The 13484-nt window shown below is 39.2% G+C and overlaps 1 protein-coding gene across 1 annotated transcript; it reads right to left on the bottom strand.

Moving 5' to 3' along the window:
* Nucleotides 1–1135: 1135 nt before the first annotated feature.
* LOC110484737 (uncharacterized) lies at nt 1136–12926 on the bottom strand. The gene is made up of 8 exons (XM_021555628.2): nt 12346–12926; nt 10458–10544; nt 10036–10269; nt 9138–9160; nt 8105–8250; nt 7453–7544; nt 7264–7359; nt 1136–6194 (listed from the first exon to the last, which is right to left on the bottom strand). The coding sequence occupies exons 1-8, from the start codon at nt 12892–12894 to the stop codon at nt 4548–4550; spliced, it is 2874 nt and encodes a 957-aa protein (XP_021411303.2). The 5' UTR covers nt 12895–12926; the 3' UTR covers nt 1136–4547.
* Between the last annotated feature and the right edge of the window lie 558 nt (nt 12927–13484).

Here is a 13484-nt window from a genome sequence, read left to right on the forward strand (position 1 = left end):
GATTTGCTCCAACAGTTCCATATCTCTCTCCTATTTGGGACACCAGATCTGGAAGCTCTACTGTAAGTGGAGTCACACGAGCAGAGTTGAAGGAAAGAATCAGCTCCCTTGACCTGCTGGCTACACTTCTCTTGCTGCAGCCCAGGATTCCATTGGCTTTCTGGGCTGTGCATGAACATTGCAGCCTTGTGTCGAGTTTTTCATCAACCATCATCCCCAAGTGCTTGTCTGCAGGGCTCAATCCATTTTCTGCTCAGCCTGGATTTGTGCACCAACCCAGGTGACTGACTAGATGGCCTTCAATGTCCTTTCCAGTCCAAAACCTTATATAATTCCAGTCTTTTAAGAAAATATTGACTATATTAAAAAACTCCATGTGGTATTCTTAATTACTAGGAACTGAGTTTATTAAGTAACTTCCCAGTAATTAGGGGCCTCTTTGCAAAACATAGGGTTTTCATCATTGATAGAAACTCACACAATCTCCTGCTCAATTTAGCCAGCAGATTTGTCTGCAGTGTTCTAGTTTAACTTTGCAACAGGTTATTCAAACAGTTGATACCATGTTCTCAATATAATATTAATAATCTATCTTATAATACTACTAATGAATCTTACATGCTCAGTATAATGAGAGAAACATGAGCTTTTGCAGCATTATTAGTTTAAGCTTATAAATGTTCTGCAGTGACCCCAGGGAACTAGCGTTTCAGTATCTGAGGTCATGCAAAATGCTCTCTTCATTTCTACCCTACCTACACAACAAGGTTTATTAACAATGAAACAGTTTGAGTGCATATCTATTTGATTTTTTCTTTCTTCAGGTTAAATGAAGAATGAATTTTCTCTTTCTTCAGGTTAAACTTGCTTACTATACACTCAAGGATTTTTCACTCCTTATTAAATCCATGGTGTGTGAAGAATTTGTGCTTTTTAGAATACAATATATACTTCACTTTCAAAGCAACTTAAAAGGGAACAATGCTCCTTTTTTTTTTATTAAACTAGAACAAGTCTGAGTGAACTGTGATGACCCAAATAATAATGTTTTACTAGCATTTAAACAGCTGGAAAATTATGAAGAGAAACTGAAGTATGTTACCTAAAGAACAAAAACCAACCAAAGCACCAGTACTTGAGTCATACCACAGAGATCAGAAATCTTTATGAAAGAAAGTTACCAGACATGAATTATCAAATACAATTTCAGAATAAAACTTTAGTTAATAACCAAAAATACAATAGCAAACAAACCAAAAATACAAAATAATGCAGTTTGCTTTAGGAAGTTAACCTTTAAAAATTGACATTTAAGTAGCTCTAATGTCAACTAAACAATTGGTTTTAATAAACTGTATTTTTTAAAATTACAAAACTAAATAATTGTACTTTATATTTCAGTTGCACTTTTATTTCAGGCAGTGACACATATGTTAATATAGCTCTCAGATATATATTGAACAAACATCACATTTCTGACAGCTGGAGACATTAGCCTCTCAGTAGGACAGCACTAGAAACTTTCAGCTCATTTGTGAAGTATGTTTAACAAGTTCTTTAGCTATTATAATAAAATAAATTGTTGTAACTGCTTTCCAAGGTTTCTATTAAATCATGAAGTAGTATAGCAATGAAACATGATAAAAGCTTTCAAACTGGCCAGCAGATTTAGTTTACAAAATCTGAAATATATAGAGGATTTCATACAAATATAGCAAAGTTTGACTAATAAAATTTTCCAACCATATGTAGAATTGCTTCATTTTTATCTCTTGTATCTTAAGGAATCAGAAAGATACACAACTGTGTAAAAAAAATTACTGAGCTTAGTAAAATATGTTATTTCCTTATTTCCTTGGTGCCTTTTTTTTTTTCTGTTTTTTGTTTTGTTCTGTTTTTTTAATCTTTGTTTGTTTGATTTTTTTTCCCAGTAAGGGCAAATTTCTCAGCAGTATTTTCAGACAGATGTTTTACTTTAACACTGCCTTTTTGTTTACCTGTAATCTGAAAAAATATACACATATACCTAAGTTTAGATAACTAAGGAAAGTGAGGCTTTGACATCAGTCCTCACCACCACACAGAATTTTATGATGATGACCAAGATAGTGGTATAAATTATTCTCTATGGCCAAGAAGCAAAATATACATTAAGGACAACTCTGAATCCCATTTCTTTGAATAAGCACTGGTTCACCCAAGACCACTAACTGTCCTGTTTCTAGCCAGGGAAAAGTTAATTTTTACAGTAGTCAGGAGGAGGCATTCCTAAGACCCAGAGGTTATTCTGTACCTATCATTTTCAGGGAACAGGGGAAGGGCTCCCTTCTGGGTCAGCATAATATGGCCAAGGGAGTAGGCAAGGATCTTTTTCTTGGAGGTTTCTGTGTGAATCTGATCTGCCCTGTAAAACCTGAATGCTGAGCTATAAGGCACTTGGACAACACAATGCTTGAAAAGCAGCCCCAGGACTACAGCAAACCCCCACATCCACAACTTTCACTTTCGAAGTAGCATATATAGTAGTATATTTGCTTTGTGAGTACATGATGGTGTCTTTTCACTAAGAGACAAAGTATCTGCATGGAAGTTTAACTTTATCAAACTCTGATCAAATAACAGAAATTAACAGAAGACAGTTTGAAAATACATAAGCTTCAGAAACTTTATAGTTTCTGATTAAATCTAGCTCATTAAGAATTTTTTTGTCAGTGTAGAAGAAAACAAACACTTTCTACAACTTTCTGGCAATGAATTTTACAGGTGCCTCATCTGACTCTAAAACTGTTCAATTTCTCTTGCTTTTGTTAGAGTGAGAGCAACCTCCACCTGTGACACTCTCCACCGTTTTCATCTCACTCAGTCTTCGTCTTCCAGTGATGTGAATTAACATTGCTCTCTTACATATGCAGAACATGATAAGAACGTCTAGAGATAACAGCAGAAAATATTAGGAGAAAACTGAAATAGAGTAAGATTTAAGAGATGAACTTCAAGAACTAAAAGACTAACCATAAAGACAATTTCCATCACCTTCCTTATTATAATGGAGACAGAAAAGTAGTATTATTGATTGTGATAAATACTAGAAACATTTAATAATTTTCAGCACATTTAATAAAGGAATGCTTAGCCACAGAAAAATTGAGGCCAAGAACTGAACACAAATGAAATTAGGTCAACATTTCCTGAAAGAAGAATAGTTTCTCTATTCTTATTTACATTAAGTATATTAGTAAGGACTGCAGGGATTTAATTTTAAGTAGTATTTTTCTTACAGAGTTACAGAGGCAATTTGCAGATTTCCACTAGTTGCCAGTGAAAATTTCTGAAGGAATATTAAATATTCTGCATTTTAATACTGCCAGTTGACATATCTATCTAATACAGAATTAACTTCTTAAAGCCTACTAGCATCAGCTTTTGCTGAAGCATGAACAGTCAACAAAATTGAGCTTTATTCTGAAATAGTGCTACTGTCTGTGTATTCCAATAACAAAAGCACACTTATCTCTTGGATCCAACAAAATAGCCAGCAAAGTAGAAAAGATGGTCTTTTTTTCCTTACTTTGAATTAGATTAATTCCATGAATTTTAAATTGTTAATATAGTAAGAAGTGCTGTTTTCCTTTTTTCTTGTCATTACACACAGATTATAAAAGAAAATTTTTGTGTTGTAAAAGCTAGGTTCTCCAAAAGCTTTCATAAAACAGGAAATTAATCTGTCCAAGTATTCCCAAACTGTTGCAAAAAAGAGCTGAAATTTAATTGTGATGTTTCTTTTTCCTGAAAGCAGCACTTCAGAAGTGTAGCTGACATCCTTCTGCATTGTGTAACAATAACACTGATAACAATGCTTCCATTTCAGAAGCGCAAGAGAAATTATTGAAATTACACTCAAACTTACACCTTCAACATACATTAAACAAATCACAGAAAAGGAAGCAGCCAAGGGGAGATAAGCAAAACAATTTTTAGTAACACCTTCAATATCCTTTATTTTTGTTGTGGTTCTCCTCCCTCTCTGCCTGTGAGGTGAATGCTCTTGGCTGTTCTCTTACCCATTGAAGTGCAAGTGCTGCTGCACACAGACAGCAATTTGCTCCCTCCTGCCACTGCTTCACCCAACTCGCTTTCTGGGACACCTCAGTTCCCCATCCCCCAAACACACCCCAGAAGGTTTGCATTCTTGAAGATGCAGCATCTATGGCTATGCTTTGGTCTTGAGCAGGACACGACATTTTTGGTTGTTTCTTGAGATAATGACTATACTATAAAAATCACTTCATTACATTGTAATGCTCATAAGCAGTTATGTTTCCATCACAGAGATACTTTGATTGGCGAGAAGTGGGGAAGACAGCTGTAAAATCACAACTATCCCCATCTTTTAATGTGTTAAATAGCATTTATTTCAATCCAGCTTATCTTCCTTTTCAGTCTCTCTTCACATCTGATTTTGTTATACCTGACATTTTGTCTTCAGCAACAGAAGAATATTCTGATGCATGGCTGGTATCAGGAGAGACAGATGTTTGACTTAGCTCTTAAGTGTCAGAAGTGCTGTCTCTTATCATTCCTCCTGTCTCACTTACTGCAAACATAGAGCCTCCTAAAGATGGATCATTGCATGTGCTAGGAACAGAACAAGCTGTGTCCTGAAACTGTACAGGCTCAGGTTCATCCTCCCTTCTATGACACACACAGTTGTTTTCAGTAACAGATTCCTCATCCTTTACCTGTTTTTTTTGTTTTGTTGTTGCAGTGAATTGAGTGGAAGATACATTCTCATATTCAACAGGAAGGACTCCTGAACATAAAGGCTGACAAGGAGTGTTGCCATCACCAAGCCTTTCTGCACTTTCAGTGTTTTCAGATGAGTTCATAGGCAAACGTAAGCCATCGCATTTTGGATGACTCTGAAGAGAAGCAGGTTCTGCACACTCTGCAGCTGGAGGTTTCCCTAGATTTAGAAGTGTTTTGTCAGGAGATTTCATCTTCTCCTTATCCATTTTTTCTGTTCTGTTTCCAGAAAAAAACATGGAAGAAGTCAGAAAATCAGAAGTATTTCTGAGAATGCCTCCAAATGAAAATACTGGTGAAGGCAATGGAAAGTTGCTTTTGAAAGGAAATGCACAATTACTGGTGAGAAGAGGGGTCTTGGAGACATCGTTCACTCCAGCTCCAGTGCTGGTTTCTGAAGTTGTGCTGGATTCTGAGGTGTGAGGTTTTTGTTCCCCTACGACAGATGGTTTCTGTGTACCATATCCTCCAAGTTCCTTTGTACAAGGTGTTTTTCCCCGCATGCGAGAGGTTTTTTTCTCAGATGGCTTCTCAGATTGGCTAAAAAATGAGGAAGATGGTAACACCTTACATGAATTGCTAGCTTCTGATCCTGCAAACCAATCTCTTTCTGAATTGCCAAAGGGAAACGAAATATGCGGTTTCTCACTTTCTGCTGAGTCTAAATTAGGACTTGTTGAAGCATCACAAACTATGTTTTCAGTTTCAGGACCATATTCATCCTGGTTATTGGTTTTATCCACCTTATCACATCTCCCTAAATAAAACTGAGGGAAAGCACATCTCTTGTCTTGCTTTTTAAAGGAAAATGTACCTCTATCTCTACTAAATCCTGGTAATGAGTTGTTAAATGCACTGAAAGTAAAAGGTACTCCTGAAGGTCTTTCTGCTGAAACATCCACAGATTCTGAAGTTGAAGGAGTAACAGCCACTGTTGCTGCTGGCTTTAAGTCCACTAAAGTGGTAGAATTTGAGTTCATTTCCTTGGAAACAATACCTGCTGATGCCTGTCTTGGCCATTTTTCTTTAATTAACAAGTCTGGAGAAGTTTCTGACAAGGCTGGAGCGGATACTTCCTGGCCACTTCCTTCATGAAATAATTTTAAGTCACCATTTGTTTCAGAAAAGATCCTACTTGTGGATGGGATGCTATGAGCACTGCTTCCAGAAGAGTTTCTTTTGTCAAAGCCACCTCCTCTTTGCATGGTTTCCACCTTTATTTTATATGCCTTATTTGCTTTGGTAGGTGAAGATATAGAAGAAGTTCCTGAGGATTTATTCTTGGAAGCCTCAGCAGTTAAAAATTTATACATTTTATTTGTAGGAAAATTTTGAGTCTTAAACACATTGGTGAGCTTCTGAAGTTCCATATAGTATTTGTAACGTAGCTCCTAGAATTACAGAAAAAAAATCACATTATTGAACATGGCATTTGTGTATTCAGAGATTATAAAACTCACATGTGACTGAGCCTGAAGAAATGTTTTCCTATATTCTAGAGAATTTCTAATGTATTTTTCCATTGCTACTGGAAGGCAACAGGACACAAGTCATTACAGAAAAAAGTGCTTTACAGACAATTGAACAAAATGCATATAGAACCCTGATGACAAAGAAGGTTTTGAAAGAGAAGACTACAGAAAACTGTATTCAAAGTCACAATCAAAACCAAAAATAGATAAAATCACTAACTTAGATATTGAGCAACAAATTCTCAAATTCTCATGAAAAATAGCCATCTGAAATTAAGCTAGGTAGTGGGGGTTTTGTTTATTATTATATATAATTGCATTCTTAACAGCAGTAGAAAATAGATATTTTCCAAAACAATGCAGAAAAAAAAAAATCGGTATTTAAAGGACCAAAGCAACTTTTTAATTCAATCATCTGCCACTGGTATTCTCAGAATATGCATAATGTGATTCACTGCCAGCCATGTTTCAGTAACTGTAACTAGAATCATTCTGTGCAGAACAATACCCAGCCACCCACATGGAGCTGCTAGTAAGTAAAAAAAAAAAAAAAAAAATCTAGTTGCATAACTGCATCATTTGAAATGGAACAAAAAAGAGACTGAATTCAGTTTCATGTCAAATTATTATGTGGTCTTACAAGATGGAACTCTATTCTCTAGAAAACAGAATACAGGCAGATGACTGCCTCTTCAAATAGACACTAGGGAAGTTTATTTGGATTAGAAAGCTACAGATGTGACTCAAAAAGCCACATTAAATATAAGAGCAAGTATTTCAAGTCAGCAGTAAGATTAAGTTTCAGCTTACTAAAGGCAAAAAAAGACTAAAATTCTGACAGTTTTAATACCTAGTCAGATTTCATTCTAGAATTGTAAGGGTAACTTTCTACTGAGGAAACTGAAAAGCATTTTAAAAGCTTATTTCGAAAGTTGCATCACAACAAATAGTAACTTAAACATACTTAACAACTAATGTTCAATCATACCTCGTGGCTCATATTTTGAAATGCTGACATTTCTGATATTGACATAAAGCGAGTAGGGATCCTTCTACCATCTGCTTCGTCCTGTCCTGTTACAGGCTGAAAAATATTTTGCAGCAGACATAGTTCATTTTGATAAGCCAAAATGGACAAAATAGTACCATGCTGAAGAACACATAGCAAATAACTTACAAAAAACGTGTTGGGCATATTCTTCTGGTCTGGCCACTGCTTTAAGGTATCATTAAATACGGTTGAGCTCTCATTTCCTTCATAAGGTAGCTCTATTAGAAAAAAAGCATAAGGATAGTGATGGACAATATATTAATTACAGAAAACACTGAAAGGTTCCTGTGCATCTAAACAGATTTCACTTAGGGCACTATATTTTTGTTCTAAGTGAAACCCTAGTCCTTGTTGAATTTTCTGTGATATACAGCAAGAAGCCCATGTAATACATTTATTTAAATGCTGGAAATGCCTGGCCTTACAAAAAACCTAACACTTCCTCCTGTGAGGTAAAGGCACTTAATGTGAGCATAGCCAGCACTCGCATGACACCACAACAAAGGCCTGTCTAGTTCAGCGACACACTCCTAACAGCAGCACTATCGGCTGGATTTCAAAAGTACTGCAATTGCAAACATACAGCCTAGGAACCTGCTAGAGAAAGCACATTCATAAATGCATTTAAAAACCCCTCATGAATTTATCATCCATTTCACTTGCTCAGATGCCTTCTTGCACGTGTTTGCGATGCAGGTTGTTTATCAGCAATTGGTCCCACAAGTTCCAGATTTCTAGACTTCCCAAAACTTGTCTTAGTTAAGTCCTTCTTCCCCACCTTGAACTATGTCAGCATCCACAGGTGTTAACTGCAATGCTAAGATTTCATTAACCACAGACTTGATATCTATCTTCTTTGGCATATACACTGGTGGTTTTTCCCAGTTGGATGCTATATTCATCACATCAAGCTGAGTTTTCATTCTGGAAAAGGGAAAAAAAAAAAAACAAACAACCAACCAAAAATGCAACTTGAACATTTTTATTCATGCTTACATGCTAGCTAGCTAAATTAGACCTGCCTAATATAAAAAAAAAAAAAAAAAAAAAAAGGGAAATTGCTAGGAAGCAGAAGGAATTAGAATAATTCTGTCTACTATAAAATTTCAAGTTCTCTAGTTTTTTTACTTAGACTTGTTCACTTGAATTAGGTTTTGCAGTCAATGAAAACTGCAAGAAGTAGCACTGGTATGTCAGCAAAAAATTAGCCCCTCCACTTTCCTTAGTGTACATTGCCTGAATATGAATTATACTCCTTTAGAGAGCATTGTTAATGTCAGTCTGAAACACAATGTATTCTAAAGAACTCAATTTCCAATATTCTTTCTTAAATACAGGTTAAAAGGTTCTCAGAAATGTAATTGAGAACCCTTAGAAGACATTATAGGGTATGTGCACTATAACACAAAAACAAAGATACTGCAGAAACTCCACACATTCTCTTACACTGAAAGATTTCTGTAAAAGCTTCAAGCATGCTTCAGTGTTACTGAGTTTAAATAAGATATCTGAAAATATCCAATCCCTAAGTATTAATGAATTTATATATTTGCTTTTTATTAGGGAGATAATTCAAAAGCTTTATTAGCTCTAATTCCAGAGAGTATGTAATTCAATTCTTGACACATTTTCTAAAATTTTGAATATTGGGCATCCAAAAATCTGAGATTATTATGATCTCTTAATTACTCAATACTGTTTTCATTTAAAATTGCGTATCTTATGATATCCAATATAGCTAATTTTTTTAGTTTTTAATCTTAAAAATCTAAAAGAAAATTAGAGAAGTAACAAAACATGAAAAAATATACCTTGTATTCAAGCCACAGGCAACCTATAAATAAAATGAGAATTTGTAAGATATGAACATTTATTCAACTATCAGGAAATAAATGCTTTATCAAAATACTTCAAAGACTAAAGTACCTGTCGTCATTTCACAGAACTATAGAAAATAATGCTGTTAGCATTAAAAAACAACCAAACAAATATAAAACCCCCAACCTAAACAAGTATGTCTGTGACAATTACTTATGTTGTAATAGTTTGTGATAAATACAAAAATAACTCCTTCAGAGCCCGTGGGCCAAATCATGGCCCATATTGTCACCTGATCAGTTTCAGAAGTTCAGGTACTTGTAAACATTCAAATGAAGGACCATTTTGTATTTCTTGGACAGGAAAGTCTCTGCTATGTGCTCTCAATATGCTATTATACTATTTAAAAAGCTGCCTTTTGGTTTTAAATCAGGCATATAATGGTGGTAAGAAGTGCAGTGCACTGCACTGTGCTCACATGAGACTTCCCAAAGAACACGTAATGAGAAGTAAAAAACTTGACTGGATTACAGCTGCTTCCCTATAAAAACCTGGTGATCTCACTACTGGATCTTTACACAACAAAATCAATGTACTGCTACAGAGGGCATTTATCTGGAAGCACCAAAAGACCCACTGCAGAAATCAGCAATATGCTGTTTCTTAGGAAAGCAAACAGTAAAAATCACCGATATGCTGCATATAAAACTTTCTCAAACTTTTCTAGAAATAAAAAACATTGTTATAAAAAAGTATGAAGTGTTAAGTAATTTTAATCTATATTTTTAATTTGTTGACTTTGTTTTTCCTGATCTATTATAATCGTCTACAATACAGTAGGCTCTATTTGAGGTCTTTAGACAATTGCTATCAAAACCAAAATGCCATCACCTCCAGGAAACACTGAGGATCACACTCATGGACAAGCTTTTCACAATCCTTCAAAAAATTCTCAATGGTCTTCTTGTGAGTTTCTTTCATTTTCTTCCAAATCTGAAATTCTTTCTCTTTTTTACCTCTTTGATTTTCAACATCTTCCAGTAATTTCTGTTTTTTCGCTTCTAGAGTTTTGAAAATTTCTCCAAATTTCAGCTCAATTATCTCCACATCATTTTTCAGCATCATCTAGAAGCACGAGAACACAAAAATAAGATGTAAATGCAATAGCAATGTCCACACAGAGTGACTTCTCTAAGTAAGGTCAGAGAACATCTATGCCACAAGGAGCACCTGTATGCTCCAGGTTGTGAATAAACTATCACTAGAAGAGAATTAAAGACATGCACACATAATATCCAGCATTTCTAACTCACATCTGCATCATTTGGTCGTTTTGAGATCTCATTCACCAGCTTCTCATTTATTATCCTCATTTGTTTCAGAGTGCTAAAGAAGGTTAACTGCAAGACAATTAAAACACGTAATTACAACTTTATCCTTCCATAAAATAAGTAATTTCAGTGCTTATCTAGAATCAGATTGAGACAAACAAGGAGCTACTGAAGAGGGTCCAGTGGATAACCACAAGGATAATCAGGGGTGTAGAGCATTCTCTTTCATAAGGAGAGCCTGCAGGATCTGGGCCTGTTTAGTCTGGAGAAGACTGAAAGGAGATCTCATTGATGTACATAAATATCTCACAGGCAGGTGCCAAAAGGAGGGTGCCAGACTCTTTTCAGTGGTGCCCTCTGAAAAGACAGGACAAGGAACAGTGGCGATAAACTAAACCACAAGAAGTTTCACCTCAACATGAGGAAGAACTTCTTTACACTGAGGGTGGAATAGCACTGCAACAGGCTGCCTAAGGAGGTTGTGTAGCCTCCCTCTCCAGAGACATTCAAACCCCACCTGGTCACAATTCTGTGTCACCTGCTCCAGGTGACCCTTGGCAGGGGTTTGGCCAGGAGGATCTCCAGGGTTCCTTCCAACCCTATACTCTGTGATATTCTGAACAATATGGTAAAAAAGCTTGTGATTCAAAACATCATTTAATGCTTTCCTGGATCAGTGCACAAACTTTCTTCTGCTGTTTCTCAATGTAATGTTCTTAGGCTCACCTACAATGCATACTGATAGAATGACTTGTTTTCCTCAGGCTTTTTAAACCCCTCCCTTCACATACATCTATCACAACATAAGATTTAATGGTATTATTCTAGTTTGGCAAAAAACTGTGTGATACTCACGTTTTATTTTTATGCCTCACATTGCTAAAACAGAGAGTTGTTCATAATCAATATATTTCTGTTTGAGTTTAAACTAATATTATTACTGAGTCTTCCTCCTTTATCTCTCTACAGTATCACTACATTATGTAGCAGTATGTCTAGTGCAAAGGATGTTTTCCCCTGGATTCCCAAGTGACATACAATTGCTGATGGGAAAGACAGAAGATAAATCAGTGTAAAAGCAACTTTTGTCTTAAAGTATAGTCAGTGCTGTATTGAAACTTTCATACTTGTACTTTTCATCACTACCTTGCAGTTGTTTCAATTACTGCACAACAGAATTGACACTCTGCATCTCAACTTGCACAGGGCATGAAAAGCTCATTCTATCCAAATAGTCCCTACTTTGTTAAAAATCACAACTTCTACAACCAGGCAACCAACCATTATGGCAGGCAGCTGCCCTCTTATCCAGACTACAAAGCATCTTGCTTATACATTTATTATTACGCACCCAAACTATCTATTCCTAAATATGTAATTATGTGTGACCCAAATTACCTATCACAGCTACAGAGCCTATAAACATTTGTGTGTGAGTTTTTGGAGTTGTTAGATCTTCCTGAATTTAAAGAAGCAACAATAACAAAACCAAACATCAACACCCCTCCCCCCACGAATGAAAGAGCAACCACAAAAAAAAAAAACACCCACAGAACACAAAACCACCGACAATCACCCCAAAATAACTCTCCAGATCCTTCGGTTAAATCGGGCTCAGATCTGTTGCTGCTGTAATAGCGCCTGGTCCCCTGAGCGCGCTGCAGTCTGACGGCAGCCCGGAAAGGCACAACCCAGCAGTCCACCGACTCCTTACTGACCCAAAGCAGCACAAGCACTCTGCCTCTCTCCTACCCAGCACCCCGCGGTTCTTCCCGTCTTTCTGAGTACAAACAACCCGTGCCCGGTGGGATCTCCAAGGGACAGCCCAACCTCCCAGCCAGGCCCCTAGAGCGGAGAGCGCCGCGCTTACTTTTTCTTCCTGGTACACCGTGTCTATGAGGTTGACAGAGTGGAAGATGCCCTGATGCTCCTCGGAGACGCACTGCCCGCACCCCGCCTGCCGGCACATGCGGCAGTAGAGCTGCACCGGCCGGCTCGGATGTTTCTGGCAGCTTCCCCCGAACGCCTGCGGGGAGAGCAGGTCGGACCCCGGCTTCGGCCCCAGCGCCGCCTCCCCGGCCACGGCGGCGCCCGCCGCGCCGGACCGGTAGAGCTTGACCACCTCGGCCAGGGTGGTGTTGACGGGCAGGGCGGCGACGCCGCCGCGGGGCAGCAGGCACAGCTTCCTGCACAGAGGACACGGCACCCGGGCGCAGGACGGGCCCGGGCCCGGCCCCGGCGCCCCGCGGCCCAGACGGGCCTGCCCCGGGCTGCGCTGCAGCTGCTGCAGGCGGGCGGCCTCGGCCGAGGCCAGGCACTCCAGCACGCAGCCCCGGCAGAAGTTGTGCGAGCACAGCGGCAGCGTCACCGGCTCCTCCAACAGCGACAGGCACACGGCGCACGTCAGGCTCGCCTCCATCGGCGGCGGCGGCGAAGGGTCGAGCGGCCGCCGCTCCTGCTGCTGCTGCTCCGGGCTCCGCTCGTACCACTGCCCCGCCGCTTCCAGCTCGAAGGCACCGGGGGCTGCGGCGGGGCGGCCACAGAACACGGGAGCGCCGCGCTCCAAACGCCGCTTCCGTCCGTCAACTTCCCTAGAAGTGGCGCCCGGCCGCGGGGGGCGGGGCCGGGAGACGAGCGCTGGCGATAGGCGGAGGCGCGAGATTGACGTTGCCGTTCTCCAATAACAGCAGGGGACACCAAGGGGCAGGGCAGGAGCGTTTGGGACCCGCCTCTTGCCTGGACCCTTGCGCCCGCGGGGTCCTAGCGCCGCCGCCGCCATTTTGTGACGGGCGTGGGCGGGACTCCCGCCGGACGTGCTGGGACGGGAGCTCGGGAAGCGCGGGAGCTGGGCGCCTTTGCAGTCCCGGGAGGTGGCGTTCTTTCCTGCAAACGTGCCGAGTTAAAGCCAAGTGACTTGGCAGTGCCGAGGTACGGCTGTTGGGAGCTACCTCCAGCTACAGCTGCAAAATCAGAACACAACTTTGGTTTAGAATGATGTTAGTACTGAGC

This window comes from Lonchura striata, chromosome 4 (genome assembly GCF_046129695.1).
Source record: "Lonchura striata isolate bLonStr1 chromosome 4, bLonStr1.mat, whole genome shotgun sequence".
Taxonomy (NCBI): Eukaryota; Metazoa; Chordata; class Aves; order Passeriformes; family Estrildidae; genus Lonchura; species Lonchura striata.